The sequence below is a fragment of the Ailuropoda melanoleuca genome, chromosome 13, assembly GCF_002007445.2.
Source record: "Ailuropoda melanoleuca isolate Jingjing chromosome 13, ASM200744v2, whole genome shotgun sequence".
NCBI classification, from domain to species: domain Eukaryota; kingdom Metazoa; phylum Chordata; class Mammalia; order Carnivora; family Ursidae; genus Ailuropoda; species Ailuropoda melanoleuca.
This window is the reverse complement of record NC_048230.1, coordinates 88,766,897-88,779,628: the sequence shown is the minus strand read 5'-3', so window position 1 is coordinate 88,779,628 and position 12,732 is coordinate 88,766,897. Positions and strand designations below refer to the sequence as shown.

Genomic DNA, 12,732 nt, shown 5'->3' with positions numbered 1-12,732 from the left:
GGGCTGTGAGTGTTACTGAATGAGAATTATGCTTAATTTTCTGCTCTCTGAAGAGTGTTGGGAGAATGTCAGAAGGACAGGAAAGGAGGGCAGATCATTGGGGCTCATTTACAGCAGACAATGTGCTTTGCTGAACTGGAATTTCAGGTTTGATATCCATGTTCTGTCAGGGAGATACCAAAGCTTGGGGGAGGAACTGGTTTGCATCTAGAATGAGTTGTTGTTGTTTGGAAAGGTTTTGATTTCACCTTAGATGATTGTATGTTGTAACCACAGTAAAGAAAAAATAAACACAGTGAACCAATGGACCTTAGGGACACTGGAAGGATGTGCATCCCCTGGCCCTATCTGCACATCCCCTGCTGCTGGAGAGGGTCAATGTTCTAAAAGTCTATTATTCATGGATCAATTTTCCAGGATATTTAGAGCATGGTTTCTTTTCATCTTTTTGCTACCTGCTCTTTAGCCCCTACTCTTTAGTCTTCACCACAGACAACAAAAAGTAGTTAAAAGTAGTTAAAATTCACACAGGTCTGACTTTTAGATAAGTGGGGAAATGAAACAGAGGAACACACTAGGTGGATTTGCTGGGGGAACTCAACAGATCCACATCCAGTGCTCTGAGCAGGGTTAAGGGGCACACAAGCTAGGCAGAGTCTGGGGTGCCAATGAAGATGGGATCTAAATGTGGACCATGAAATGAGAGATGGAACATTGCATGGAGCAAAGCTAGAGCCTGTGGAGGGAGGGAGACACCCAAGACTGAGTATGATTAAATAATGATAGAGGGTCACTAGTAGTACTTCCAAAGGAAGTCAGGTTGTGCTATTCCCATTATATTTGACACTTTTTTCATGGCTCAAGTACGTACACGCCCCATACTATGTGCCACAAGGAAGCTCACCCTCGTGGAGCTTCCTGTGGTCAGAATGTCTGGGTAAAGCCTCTGTTTTTTTTTTTTTTTAAAGAATAGGAGGGTGCTATGAAGCTGTCCTCCAAATCTCAGAAATGAAATGAAGGCAAATTAAAATGTAAGGAATACTGTCATTTGGAAAAATAATTAGGCACGTGTTCATATTTTTCAGAGTTTTAAGGTGTTCATATTCTATGTAACAACTCCAGCTTTGGGAAAATAACTTCAAATGCAAATACAGTTTTACGTAGGATTTTTATAGATCTCTAAGATCTATAAGATCGATGTACAAAGATGTGTGTTGCATCATTATTTATAATTGTGAAAATGTTGAAGCAATATGTGTCTAACAGCAGCAGGCTGGTTAAGTAAATTTTGTTGTAACTAGAATATGAGGTTGCCTTTCAAGATGATGTTTCTTGTAAGATTTTAAGGAAAATATGTTTGATATAATAAGGAGTAAAAAAAGCAATGCACACCATTGTACAGTGAAGTCTCAGCTATATAAACCAAAGTGGAAAGAAAAGTATGCTAAAATATTAAGAATTGATGTTTACGGATTGAACTATGCATGATTTTTATTGCATCCTCTGAAACCGCAGAGTTGCATGGGCAGCCACAAGCCACATGTGGCTACATGAATTGAAATTAATTAAAATCAAACTAAAATTTAAAAATCCAGGTCTTCACTTGAACCAGCCACATTTCAAGTTCTTATCTCATGGAGCTAGTGGCTACTACATTTGACAAGACAATATAGCACACTTCTGTCATTATAGAAAGTTCTGTTGGGCAGGCACTGCTCCAGAGTGTTCTCTAATTAGAGTTTCTCTGATTTTCGAAAAAGACCATGAGCTGTATTTATGATCGGAAAAAAGGAATAACAAAGTCAAGGTAAGATGTCTTACTGTAGGAAAACCCAAGAGATTATTTGAGGAATGGCAAAACAGAATCAAGATGAACTTGTATTTGAAGGAAGCAGTGACTTTGATGANCTGAATGAGAATTATGCTTAATTTTCTGCTCTCTGAAGAGTGTTGGGAGAATGTCAGAAGGACAGGAAAGGAGGGCAGATCATTGGGGCTCATTTACAGCAGACAATGTGCTTTGCTGAACTGGAATTTCAGGTTTGATATCCATGTTCTGTCAGGGAGATACCAAAGCTTGGGGGAGGAACTGGTTTGCATCTAGAATGAGTTGTTGTTGTTTGGAAAGGTTTTGATTTCACCTTAGATGATTGTATGTTGTAACCACAGTAAAGAAAAAATAAACACAGTGAACCAATGGACCTTAGGGACACTGGAAGGATGTGCATCCCCTGGCCCTATCTGCACATCCCCTGCTGCTGGAGAGGGTCAATGTTCTAAAAGTCTATTATTCATGGATCAATTTTCCAGGATATTTAGAGCATGGTTTCTTTTCATCTTTTTGCTACCTGCTCTTTAGCCCCTACTCTTTAGTCTTCACCACAGACAACAAAAAGTAGTTAAAAGTAGTTAAAATTCACACAGGTCTGACTTTTAGATAAGTGGGGAAATGAAACAGAGGAACACACTAGGTGGATTTGCTGGGGGAACTCAACAGATCCACATCCAGTGCTCTGAGCAGGGTTAAGGGGCACACAAGCTAGGCAGAGTCTGGGGTGCCAATGAAGATGGGATCTAAATGTGGACCATGAAATGAGAGATGGAACATTGCATGGAGCAAAGCTAGAGCCTGTGGAGGGAGGGAGACACCCAAGACTGAGTATGATTAAATAATGATAGAGGGTCACTAGTAGTACTTCCAAAGGAAGTCAGGTTGTGCTATTCCCATTATATTTGACACTTTTTTCATGGCTCAAGTACGTACACGCCCCATACTATGTGCCACAAGGAAGCTCACCCTCGTGGAGCTTCCTGTGGTCAGAATGTCTGGGTAAAGCCTCTGTTTTTTTTTTTTTTTAAAGAATAGGAGGGTGCTATGAAGCTGTCCTCCAAATCTCAGAAATGAAATGAAGGCAAATTAAAATGTAAGGAATACTGTCATTTGGAAAAATAATTAGGCACGTGTTCATATTTTTCAGAGTTTTAAGGTGTTCATATTCTATGTAACAACTCCAGCTTTGGGAAAATAACTTCAAATGCAAATACAGTTTTACGTAGGATTTTTATAGATCTCTAAGATCTATAAGATCGATGTACAAAGATGTGTGTTGCATCATTATTTATAATTGTGAAAATGTTGAAGCAATATGTGTCTAACAGCAGCAGGCTGGTTAAGTAAATTTTGTTGTAACTAGAATATGAGGTTGCCTTTCAAGATGATGTTTCTTGTAAGATTTTAAGGAAAATATGTTTGATATAATAAGGAGTAAAAAAAGCAATGCACACCATTGTACAGTGAAGTCTCCAGCTATATAAACCAAAGTGGAAAGAAAAGTATGCTAAAATATTAAGAATTGATGTTTACGGATTGAACTATGCATGATTTTTATTGCATCCTCTGAAACCGCAGAGTTGCATGGGCAGCCACAAGCCACATGTGGCTACATGAATTGAAATTAATTAAAATCAAACTAAAATTTAAAAATCCAGGTCTTCACTTGAACCAGCCACATTTCAAGTTCTTATCTCATGGAGCTAGTGGCTACTACATTTGACAAGACAATATAGCACACTTCTGTCATTATAGAAAGTTCTGTTGGGCAGGCACTGCTCCAGAGTGTTCTCTAATTAGAGTTTCTCTGATTTTCGAAAAAGACCATGAGCTGTATTTATGATCGGAAAAAAGGAATAACAAAGTCAAGGTAAGATGTCTTACTGTAGGAAAACCCAAGAGATTATTTGAGGAATGGCAAAACAGAATCAAGATGAACTTGTATTTGAAGGAAGCAGTGACTTTGATGAGAGAGATTCAATACAATTGATAATACTGTTGTTCTCAACAGTTAAGTACAGGAAACATGTATTAACTGGGAGAGGGAGGGTCCACATATGACCCAGAAAAAGGAGCTCAAAGAGGCAAGAGTGGTCGATGTGCCCCAGGATGGTTGTTGTGGCAGGGAGAAAAACCCTATCATATGGGTTGATGCCTCAGAAAATAGCAATTCAACAGCTCCAGTAAAAGGTTATCCAGCAAACCCTCTTGTTGGCTCCCACTCTCAACCTGATGCCCCAGACTTTAGAGGCTGCTAGTGTCCACTGACACCTGCATCTCCTCTCCTTCCTGGATGCACAGCTAAACAAGTGTCCTGGATCCCTCTTGCATCTCGGTGGGAATGTTTCACTCATCTGGAAAATGGGTGGAAGCAGGCAGGACACACACCACCTTCTGTCTGTGTCAAAAAAAAGATATATATAAAATCTTACATGCCCTTTCTTTCTCTACTTTCTGTGTGTCTATTGGAGAAGGACTCCAAGAAGATAGAACCACAGGATAAAATAAACCCCAACCCCTAAGTTTCTGTTTGGAGAGCCATGGAAGTTACCAGAATGGAAATACCTGCAATGGATTTGGGGCAAGAAATAAACCTTTGTTGGGCTACCCCAGTGAAATTTTGGGAGTTGTTTGTGATATAGTAGTAGTGATACTGCTATAACCTACAGATTCTAATTAGATCTTCTATGCAGAATTTGTTAATGCATCAGGTCTAGTGACTTAATCTTTGCGTGCCTCTAGGGGAGCCTAGAACCATGACTGACCTTCAGCCAATCTCCAAGAATGTGGCCCTTGGAATGTTCTCTGTGTTACTGACGGATGATGTTGTTTTGTGCTCCAAAAGTAATGGGGCATACTCTACCAGCTTGTCAGAATTGGTTAGTAAACTTTATGATGTATATCTGGTATATGGGTTGGGATTCTGCATTCTGCTATCACAGCTGTTCATCGAGCAGGAGGAATATGCCTACCTGACCAGTGCTCCGTAAAAGCCTCAGACTCCAGTGGACTTTCCTGGATATAGATATCTCACACATGGCCCTATAGTTTGCTGCTAGAGAGAAAGAACATCTTACGTGACCGGGAGGGACAGGAGTTGGAAGTCCCCATCTGACCTCTCTCAATTTCTCCTGATGCATTTCACTTTCCACTGTCTTAGTCCACATCCTTTGCTATAATAAACCTTGGCCGTGAGCAAAACCTGCTACTGAGTCCTGTGAATACTCCTAGTAAGTCAATGAACTTGAGGGTGTCATTGGGCTCCCCAAATACCTCCCACCTTTGGGCCGTACAGGCTCCAGTTGTGGAATGAAGAAGCCATGGGGATGGAAGGCACAGAACAGGAAGTATAGTCAGTGATATTATAATAGTATTGCATGGTCATAGATGGCAGCTACACTTGTGGTGAGCACAGCAAAACATAGAGACTTGTGGAATCACTATGCTATACACCTGAAACTAACATTTTGTGTCGACTACACTTCAGTTGAAAAAAAGGGAAAACAAAAACCAAAAAAACGAAACATGGGATAGGCTGGTGATGGGTAGTAAGGAGGGCACGTATTGCATGGTGCACTGGGTGTTATACGCAAGCAATGAATCATGGAACTTTACATCAAAAACTAGGGATGTACTGTATGGTGACTAACATAATATAATAAGAAATATATTTTTATTAAAAAAAAACAAGATTCAAGCAGAATTAAAGACTGAATGATAGAGTATTGTAAAAAAAAAAAAAAAAACCAAACTGAAAAAATACCTCCCACATGAGATCTTTCTCCAGGAAAATAGAGCACAAATTGTCCAGAATAAGTATGCTTTCTATCTTGCACTTGTATACCTTACTACCACCTGTTGCCACTAGCATAGACATCAAACTCCTGTGAATTTGGTTGATGTGAGTCCCTTCATAAGTGCCTGACTGACAACAATGTCACTCATAGAATCCTGCAGAAGATTATCTGGAACCCTGTGACCACCTAATGGATGATGTCCTTTCAGTGACCAACCTGGAGGGCATTTCTTCAGTGTCTCTCTTATATGTGTCACTTAAGAAGATGAAGCAAGTTCAAGATTTAGGATAAGGGCCGTAAGTGAGATAGAAAGGCTGCAGAGAGAGATTCCATTTGGTGGTGGTACTAGGGAGGGTCCAGAGAGGAGCTCTGAATGAGACACACCTAGAAGAAGAGACATCACTTCCAATGGGAAGAGTAGAGCACCTTGAGGGACAATGACTCTGAGGGGCACTTAGCTTGGCTCTGTGTAATGTCTGAGACAGCAAGTAGTCTGGGAGGTATGATATTTAGGGTGCACTGTTGGGGGCTATTGAAGAACTAGTCCTTCTGGTGGATATCTGTTTATATGACAATTAGCTAAGGCTAAGGGGTCCTTATACCTTAGGGCCCAGTATTAAAACTCATGCTGGTGAATCTCTCATAAAAGTCATCAAAAACATCATTTTATAAATTCATGTTGTCATGTAAGTTTGAATATCATCATTTTTTAATTGCCTGATGAGCACCCACAGGATCTGGCCCTGCCTAGCCTCCCAACTGTCTCTCAAAGCATGGGACCCTCCCCCAAGCTCACTCTGCTCCACTTACACTGGACTTGCTTCTGTCTCTCCAACATGCTAAGTGCGTCTCTGCCTCAGGGCCTTTGCACTGACTGTTCCTTCTGCCTGGAATGATCCACACTGCCCCAATTTCCTCCTGGCTGGTTCTCTCTAGTTATTCAGATTCCATGTCATAGTTACCTCCTGAAAGCAACTTTCCCCCAAAGGGAATGTGGCTTCTCTCACTATGTCATTACCCAATTTCACTGACAATAGAGAAGAGATCTTCAGTCCTTAGAATATATTCTACTTCTTTCTATCTCCTTTTGCTTATCTTTACCCTCTGCTGAGATTTCTCAACCACTAGGTAACTTTAGATGAATCAAAAACACATGGACTGTCTGCATGGATTTCAATTTCATTGCAACTGGCTGGACACACCTTCCCTGGTTGAAACAGCCATTCGTCAAGCAACTTGGAAGACAACCATCGTCTGATAATATGAGCCACAGTATTTTCTACAGGATATACAATTGCTTAACAACAAATTGTGCAGATAGACTAAGGCAATGCTCGGTAGCACATTTACAGAAGCACCAGCACTGGGTTGGGTGTAAAAACTCTGGAGGTTTGTTACTCTTTTCTTCCTGTGTCTAGGCAAAAATCTCCAATTGCAGTTTCTTCCTCAGTTCTTGGACACTGAGCGTCTGGGACAGAGTTGCCATTAGTGGAGAGGGAACATTTTAACAAATTGGGAAAGAGGGCTTGACCCTCTGTGTTACCCACCTGCAAATCTAGCTGAAGTCACAATCAGCTTAGCTTTGAGAAAAAGCATGGAGGCCATCACTGTGGGGTCTGAATGTCGCCAGACCCCTGGAGGGGGCGGGGGTCATCTTGTATTTTGTGTCCCTTCCTCCATGAATGAAATGATTTTGCCCACAAAGCAAACACACTAGATAGGGGGTGGCGGAGGATGGCCCATGGGCTAAATTTGGCCAGTCTCCTATTTTTGCATGGCCCATGAGTTAAGAATGATTTTTCTATTTTTCAATAGGGAAAAAGAATGAAAAATCCTATACCACAGATCATGACACATAAAAATTATATGGAATTCAAATTTCAGTTTCTATACATAAGGTTGCATTGAAACAGCCACGCACGCTCATTTGCATATTGTCTATGGCTGCTTTCAGGCTACAGCTACAGAGGTGGGTTGCTGTGACAGAGACCATCTGGTCCACAAGTCTAAAGTGTTACTATATGGCCCTTCCCAGAAGAAGTCTGCCAATCCTGTTCTCAAGTCCTGAATGTCTACTTAAGCCTGATTTTGGAAGGACTTCAATGAGGAAGACTTTGTTTGCCTCTCAGCATTAGTGTTTCCGCATCTCCTTTGCCGTGAAAACAGTTCCGCATAGCCCAAGATTTAAAGAGAAATCACAGGGAAAACCCACTTACGTAGGATCCATAATCCACAGCCAGGGTCTGCAGGGCCCATGGGAGACCAAGGCCAATGAGGATATCAAACACGTTGCTCCCAATAGAGTTGGACACGGCCATGTCTCCCATGCCTGCAAGGACAAGAGGTCACTCGAGTGAGGGAGGGGATCTCAGGATAGTACAGGGGCTCCCTAAGGGACTCTCCCAACCCTTTGGTCTGACAGCCAGAAAGTTAGCTGGCAGTTCTGCTGGCTCCTTTGCTAGGTGGTTCCCTCCCAGGCCACCATCTGTATTTTCAATAGAATATGTATTTTCAGTAGAAAGGAATGGAATAGCATAGAACAGAGTAGAATGAAATGTACATTCTACTGAACTGTTGACCTTCAAACATGATCACTGGCAAAATGTGAAAGATTCCAAAAATCAAATATCGTTCCCCAGATTCTGAAACTTCTTTCTAGAAAGGAATGAAAGGAATAAACTCGACAGTTCTATCACACCTCTCATGAGCTCACCAACTGATATATTTTAGTACCATCTCCAACTGCTCTACACTGTCTTCAATTCTTTTTTTAAGTAAGTGAGCATTATTAAGAAAAACAGGAGAATTTCCTGAGGACTTCTTGCGGACAATGTACTACGTGTTGTAGCTACACACTGTGTTTGTTGAAAACAAATGCAATACAGCACAAATCAGGCATATAAATTAGAGTGGGTGCTAGCAAAGGGCATGGCCATCTGGAATGGGCATCCATCTGTGAGCTTGGTTTTGAAGGAGGGGAGGCTGTGCCATACACTGAGGACTGACCTGTGGCAACCACCATTGTCGGGGTACTGCAGCTGGGTAGACCTTAGGCTATGGGGTCTGTCTTCTCTAAGCCTTGGTTTCCCTATCCATAAAATGGGGGTCTGGTTTTCCCTACCTGACGGAGTTGTTTAAATTAAATAAGATAATGTACCCAAACAGCTTTGCTTGGTGTGTGGTGCTCAGCAAAGGTTAGTTCTCATTACATTTATTACTACTTTTAATAATAGAAGGTCAGTAACACAACCTCCAGAAGGGCCTCTGCGTGCTACCTAGAAATTGTCTCTGACTTTCTTAAGGGTAGATCTTCTGGCTTGTTTCCCTGTACTTTTGATCCGAGTTAGCTTTTTGACCAACACAGCATTGAAGTCACCCATCACCCTGACAATTGCCATGTGGATCCCCCAAAACTCCCCCCACCCACAGGGAGGCCTTCCTTCCTCCCCCACCCCTGTCCCCATCTAACTGGAGGTCCCACCTTGTCTGGCCACGATGAGGCTGGCCATGCAATCGGGCACACTGGTTCCAGCTGCCAGGAAGGTAATCCCCATGATGACATCAGGAATCCCTAGTGTGTATCCAATGATCGTGACCTGGAAAAAGCAGGAAGAGGTGGTGAGCTGGGAGCTGAGGCCATCCCTACCCGCTAGTGGATCCTCTGCCCAAGAAGCACAAAGGACTTCAATCTGGGCGGTCTGCTCAGGGGGGAATGTCTGCTCTCGGTGTCAATGTGGAGAGCAAAGGACATTGCACAGAGCAGACCAGGACTGCAGGTCAGGGGACCAGGGTGCAATTATGGAGCCCATGTTTTCTAACCAAAGATTGGCATTTTTATTTTAAGATTTTATTTATTTATTCGACAGAGATAGAGACAGCCAGCGAGAGAGGGAACACAAGCAGGGGGAGTGGGAGAGGAAGAAGCAGGCTCATAGCAGAGCAGGGAGCCTGATGTGGGGCTCGATCCCACAATGCTGGGATCACACCCTGAGCCGAAGGCAGACGCCTAACCGCTGTGCCACCCAGGCGCCCCAAAGATTGGCATTTTATACATGCTCCTTTCAAGTGAGGCAGGAGGCTTGAGAGAGGAGAAACAGTTTCTGGGAAAGGGTGATTTTTGGGACAGAATATTTGAACTTAGGATGGTCCTGGGAAACCCAGGATGGATGACTGCCATGCTGTGCTGGACTAGGTTTGCTCCCCAGTTAAAAAGTAGAGGCATAAATGGGCAATGCATTCTGGATGGTTGTTTTTCCTAAAATGACTTTGGGGCAGAGGGTCTTTTGAGCCATAACCCCACCATAACCAATGCCAGTTCTTGAATCCTTGTTTTAGCTTCAAAAGGGACCCTTGAGTGGTCACCTGGTTCAATGACCTTATTTTCTGGTTGACAAAACCGTGACTCAATTAGGGGGCATGACTATGACAGCTGGGATTATTACTCCCCAATTCTTCACATCTTTCCTTTACCCTCTTTGCCTTGTGGCTCTGTTCTTCCCGTGAGAGCAGGTGGAGTATATGTCCCCCATTCTGTTGATGTTGGGCCGAAGTCACAAGCCAATGCCCTAGGAGGCACTGCATGTTTCCACTGACCTTCTAGCATCCCAACAATCTGCTATGACAAGAGCATTCCCCATGTAGCCACGGGTCCAAGGAAAATGAGCAAACATAAGGAGCAGACATGAAACCCACCTGCTGCCTGAAACACACCTAACTGTGCTGTGGCTTGAAGCAGAACCACGCAGTCAGTGCCGGCTAAGATTAATCAAACCACACTCAACCTGCAGATATGTGAGCAGGAGGAGAACTTCTTGTGATTCTAAACCACTGAGTTTAGGGGTGGCTCGTTATGCAGCTTACTGAGGCATTAGCTGACTAACACACTTACTGGGCTGAAGCGCCACTTCCTATCCCCCTCTGATTGAGCGTATTTTTCTCTCCAAAGAAGTCTAGCAATGCCATGGGGTCCTCAGTACACTCACCATCCACACCATCATGTACGAGAAGGCTGCTATCCACAACGTGGAAGAAGCAAATGTCACCATAAACCATTTTTCCCAGCGGGGTTTGTTGCAGTTGGGTACAGTGAAGTATAAGACAAAACTCAGTGGCCAGGTGAACGCCCACTTCACTGTTTCCAGTTTTCCAGCTGGGAAAAGAAAAAAGGCAAAACAAAATTAGTTTCATTTCTCTCTCTCTCTCTCTTTTTAAAAAAAGATTTATTTATTTATTTGTCAGAGAGAGAAAGAGAGAAAGTGTGCGCACAAGCAGGGGGAGCAGAGGCAGAGGGAGAAGCAGGCTCCTTGCTGAGCAGGGAGCTTGACATGGGACTCAATCCCAAGACCCTGGGATCAAGACCTGAGCCGAAGGCAGACGCTTAACCAACTGAGCCACCCAGGTGTCCCTCATTTTTCTGTTTTACCAGCTTTCCACACTGCTTTCCCCAGACATTTACATCCTAACTGATGACCTGTGAAATCAGCCTTATTATGTTGTTCTTTTCATAAAAGACACAATGGCTTTCCACCAGCGACAAAACCTGGCATACAAAACCAAGCAGAATAAAGTTATCCACCGCTCACCTGCTAGTTAGGCACCCAAATGAGAGATGAATTACTTCTGAGGATACAGGGCTAGGAGGATGGTTTGGCACATGGGGCCAGCTGGTAAAGGATGAAGAAGATTCTCAGACACAAAGGGAGGGGAGTGTTTGGGGGTGCAGGTGAAGATCGGGGAGGAGAGCTGGGGTCTGTTCTCCCCATGGTTAGATAAAATCTTGCCAGATTAGAAGGTGTCAGTGGTCACAGCGCCATCTAGCGGAATCGCTCGACATTGTCAACTCACCGAAATCTTGTAAGATGATTTGAACGCTCTCAAGGTGAGGTTTGCATCTCAAGCTGATGTGAATTTGCAAATTAGTCATTGATTTCTGGCTCTCTAAATATCTGCTGCCATGGACATGGTGATGAATGGGCTAGTGATGACCTCATCCTATCATCTCTGTGTTGCCTGAGCGCTGTGTTTCAGAGATAGCCATAAATGCTTATTTTGGTGACAATGATGCCATGAGTTTTTGTAACCTCAGATTTGACAAACCTGTCAATTCTCCTTTAGCCTTTATTACCATCCTGCTTAAGTGTTAACACCTCTGTTAAGAAATATCTATTGTATACACTTCCTGCTTCAATAAAGAACATCTCTGCCTTCCAGAAAGTTCCTTGACCCTCTTTCTAGTCAACCTTCCACCCCCTACCACCATAGATCAGTTTTTCCTATTATCCACATTCAAAATCAACTATGTTCTTTTAGTCAACATGTTTTTTGAGATTCATTCCTGTGTCAGGAATTCATTCTTAATTGCTATGTACTTCTCCATCCTACAAATACACAATTCGTTTATCCATTCTCCTGCCGATGAGAGTTTGAGTTGTGGCCAGTTTTCAGGTATTACAACTAAAGGGGCTATGAGCATTCTTGTACACTTTGTTTCATGGGCATGTTTTTATTTCTCTTGGGCGAAGACTCAGGAGTAGAACTGCTGAGTCACAGGGTGGGTGTTTATTTAACTTTGCAAGAAACTACCAAGCAGTTTTCCAAAATGATCATCCCATTTTATATTCCCACCAGAGTGAAGGAGGTATTTTTAAAATTACACTTTGAACAGTGATTAAGAAAATGTTAAATGAAATTTGTTTCATAATTTTACGCCAGTATCCAGCACTTTTCCAATTAGCTGCTCTGCAGATATGGACCTGGGAATGGATGATGACAACACTGAGACTGGCTGGCTGGATTTCAAAGCAAGAAAGCTGTCAGAGGTTTTTCTGTGAGGGGCTTCCAAATGCTGCGAAATCCAGCATATCGTCAGACCCTTGGATCCCAAAGGCATCCTGGAATTCTGCATGCTCCTAAATCCTGTAATGTGGTGATGTCATTTATCCATCTGGGGCTCTGGGGATCCCCTCACTGGCCTTGCAGTCTTCCTGATGCCCTCACACAGAGAGACTTGGTCCAGTATACAACACACACCCAATCAAAGTTATAAAGAAATACACGAATGGGAAGAGAAATGACTGCAATCTGGCTCTTTGTCATTCTTCAGAA

General features: G+C 42.8%; 1 protein-coding gene across 4 annotated transcripts in view; it reads right to left on the bottom strand.

Moving 5' to 3' along the window:
* Positions 1 to 12,732, bottom strand: part of SLC24A3 (solute carrier family 24 member 3) — a 488,971-nt gene that overhangs the window by 27,369 nt on the left and 448,870 nt on the right. For all 4 annotated transcript variants that reach the window (XM_034641621.1, XM_011225465.2, XM_034641622.1 and 1 more), the window contains 3 exons: positions 10,611 to 10,777; positions 9,110 to 9,224; positions 7,845 to 7,957 (listed from right to left, as the gene is read on the bottom strand). In XM_034641621.1, coding sequence (XP_034497512.1) covers positions 7,845 to 7,957; positions 9,110 to 9,224; positions 10,611 to 10,777 — 395 coding nt within the window. The remainder of the gene's footprint in view (positions 1 to 7,844; positions 7,958 to 9,109; positions 9,225 to 10,610; positions 10,778 to 12,732) is intronic.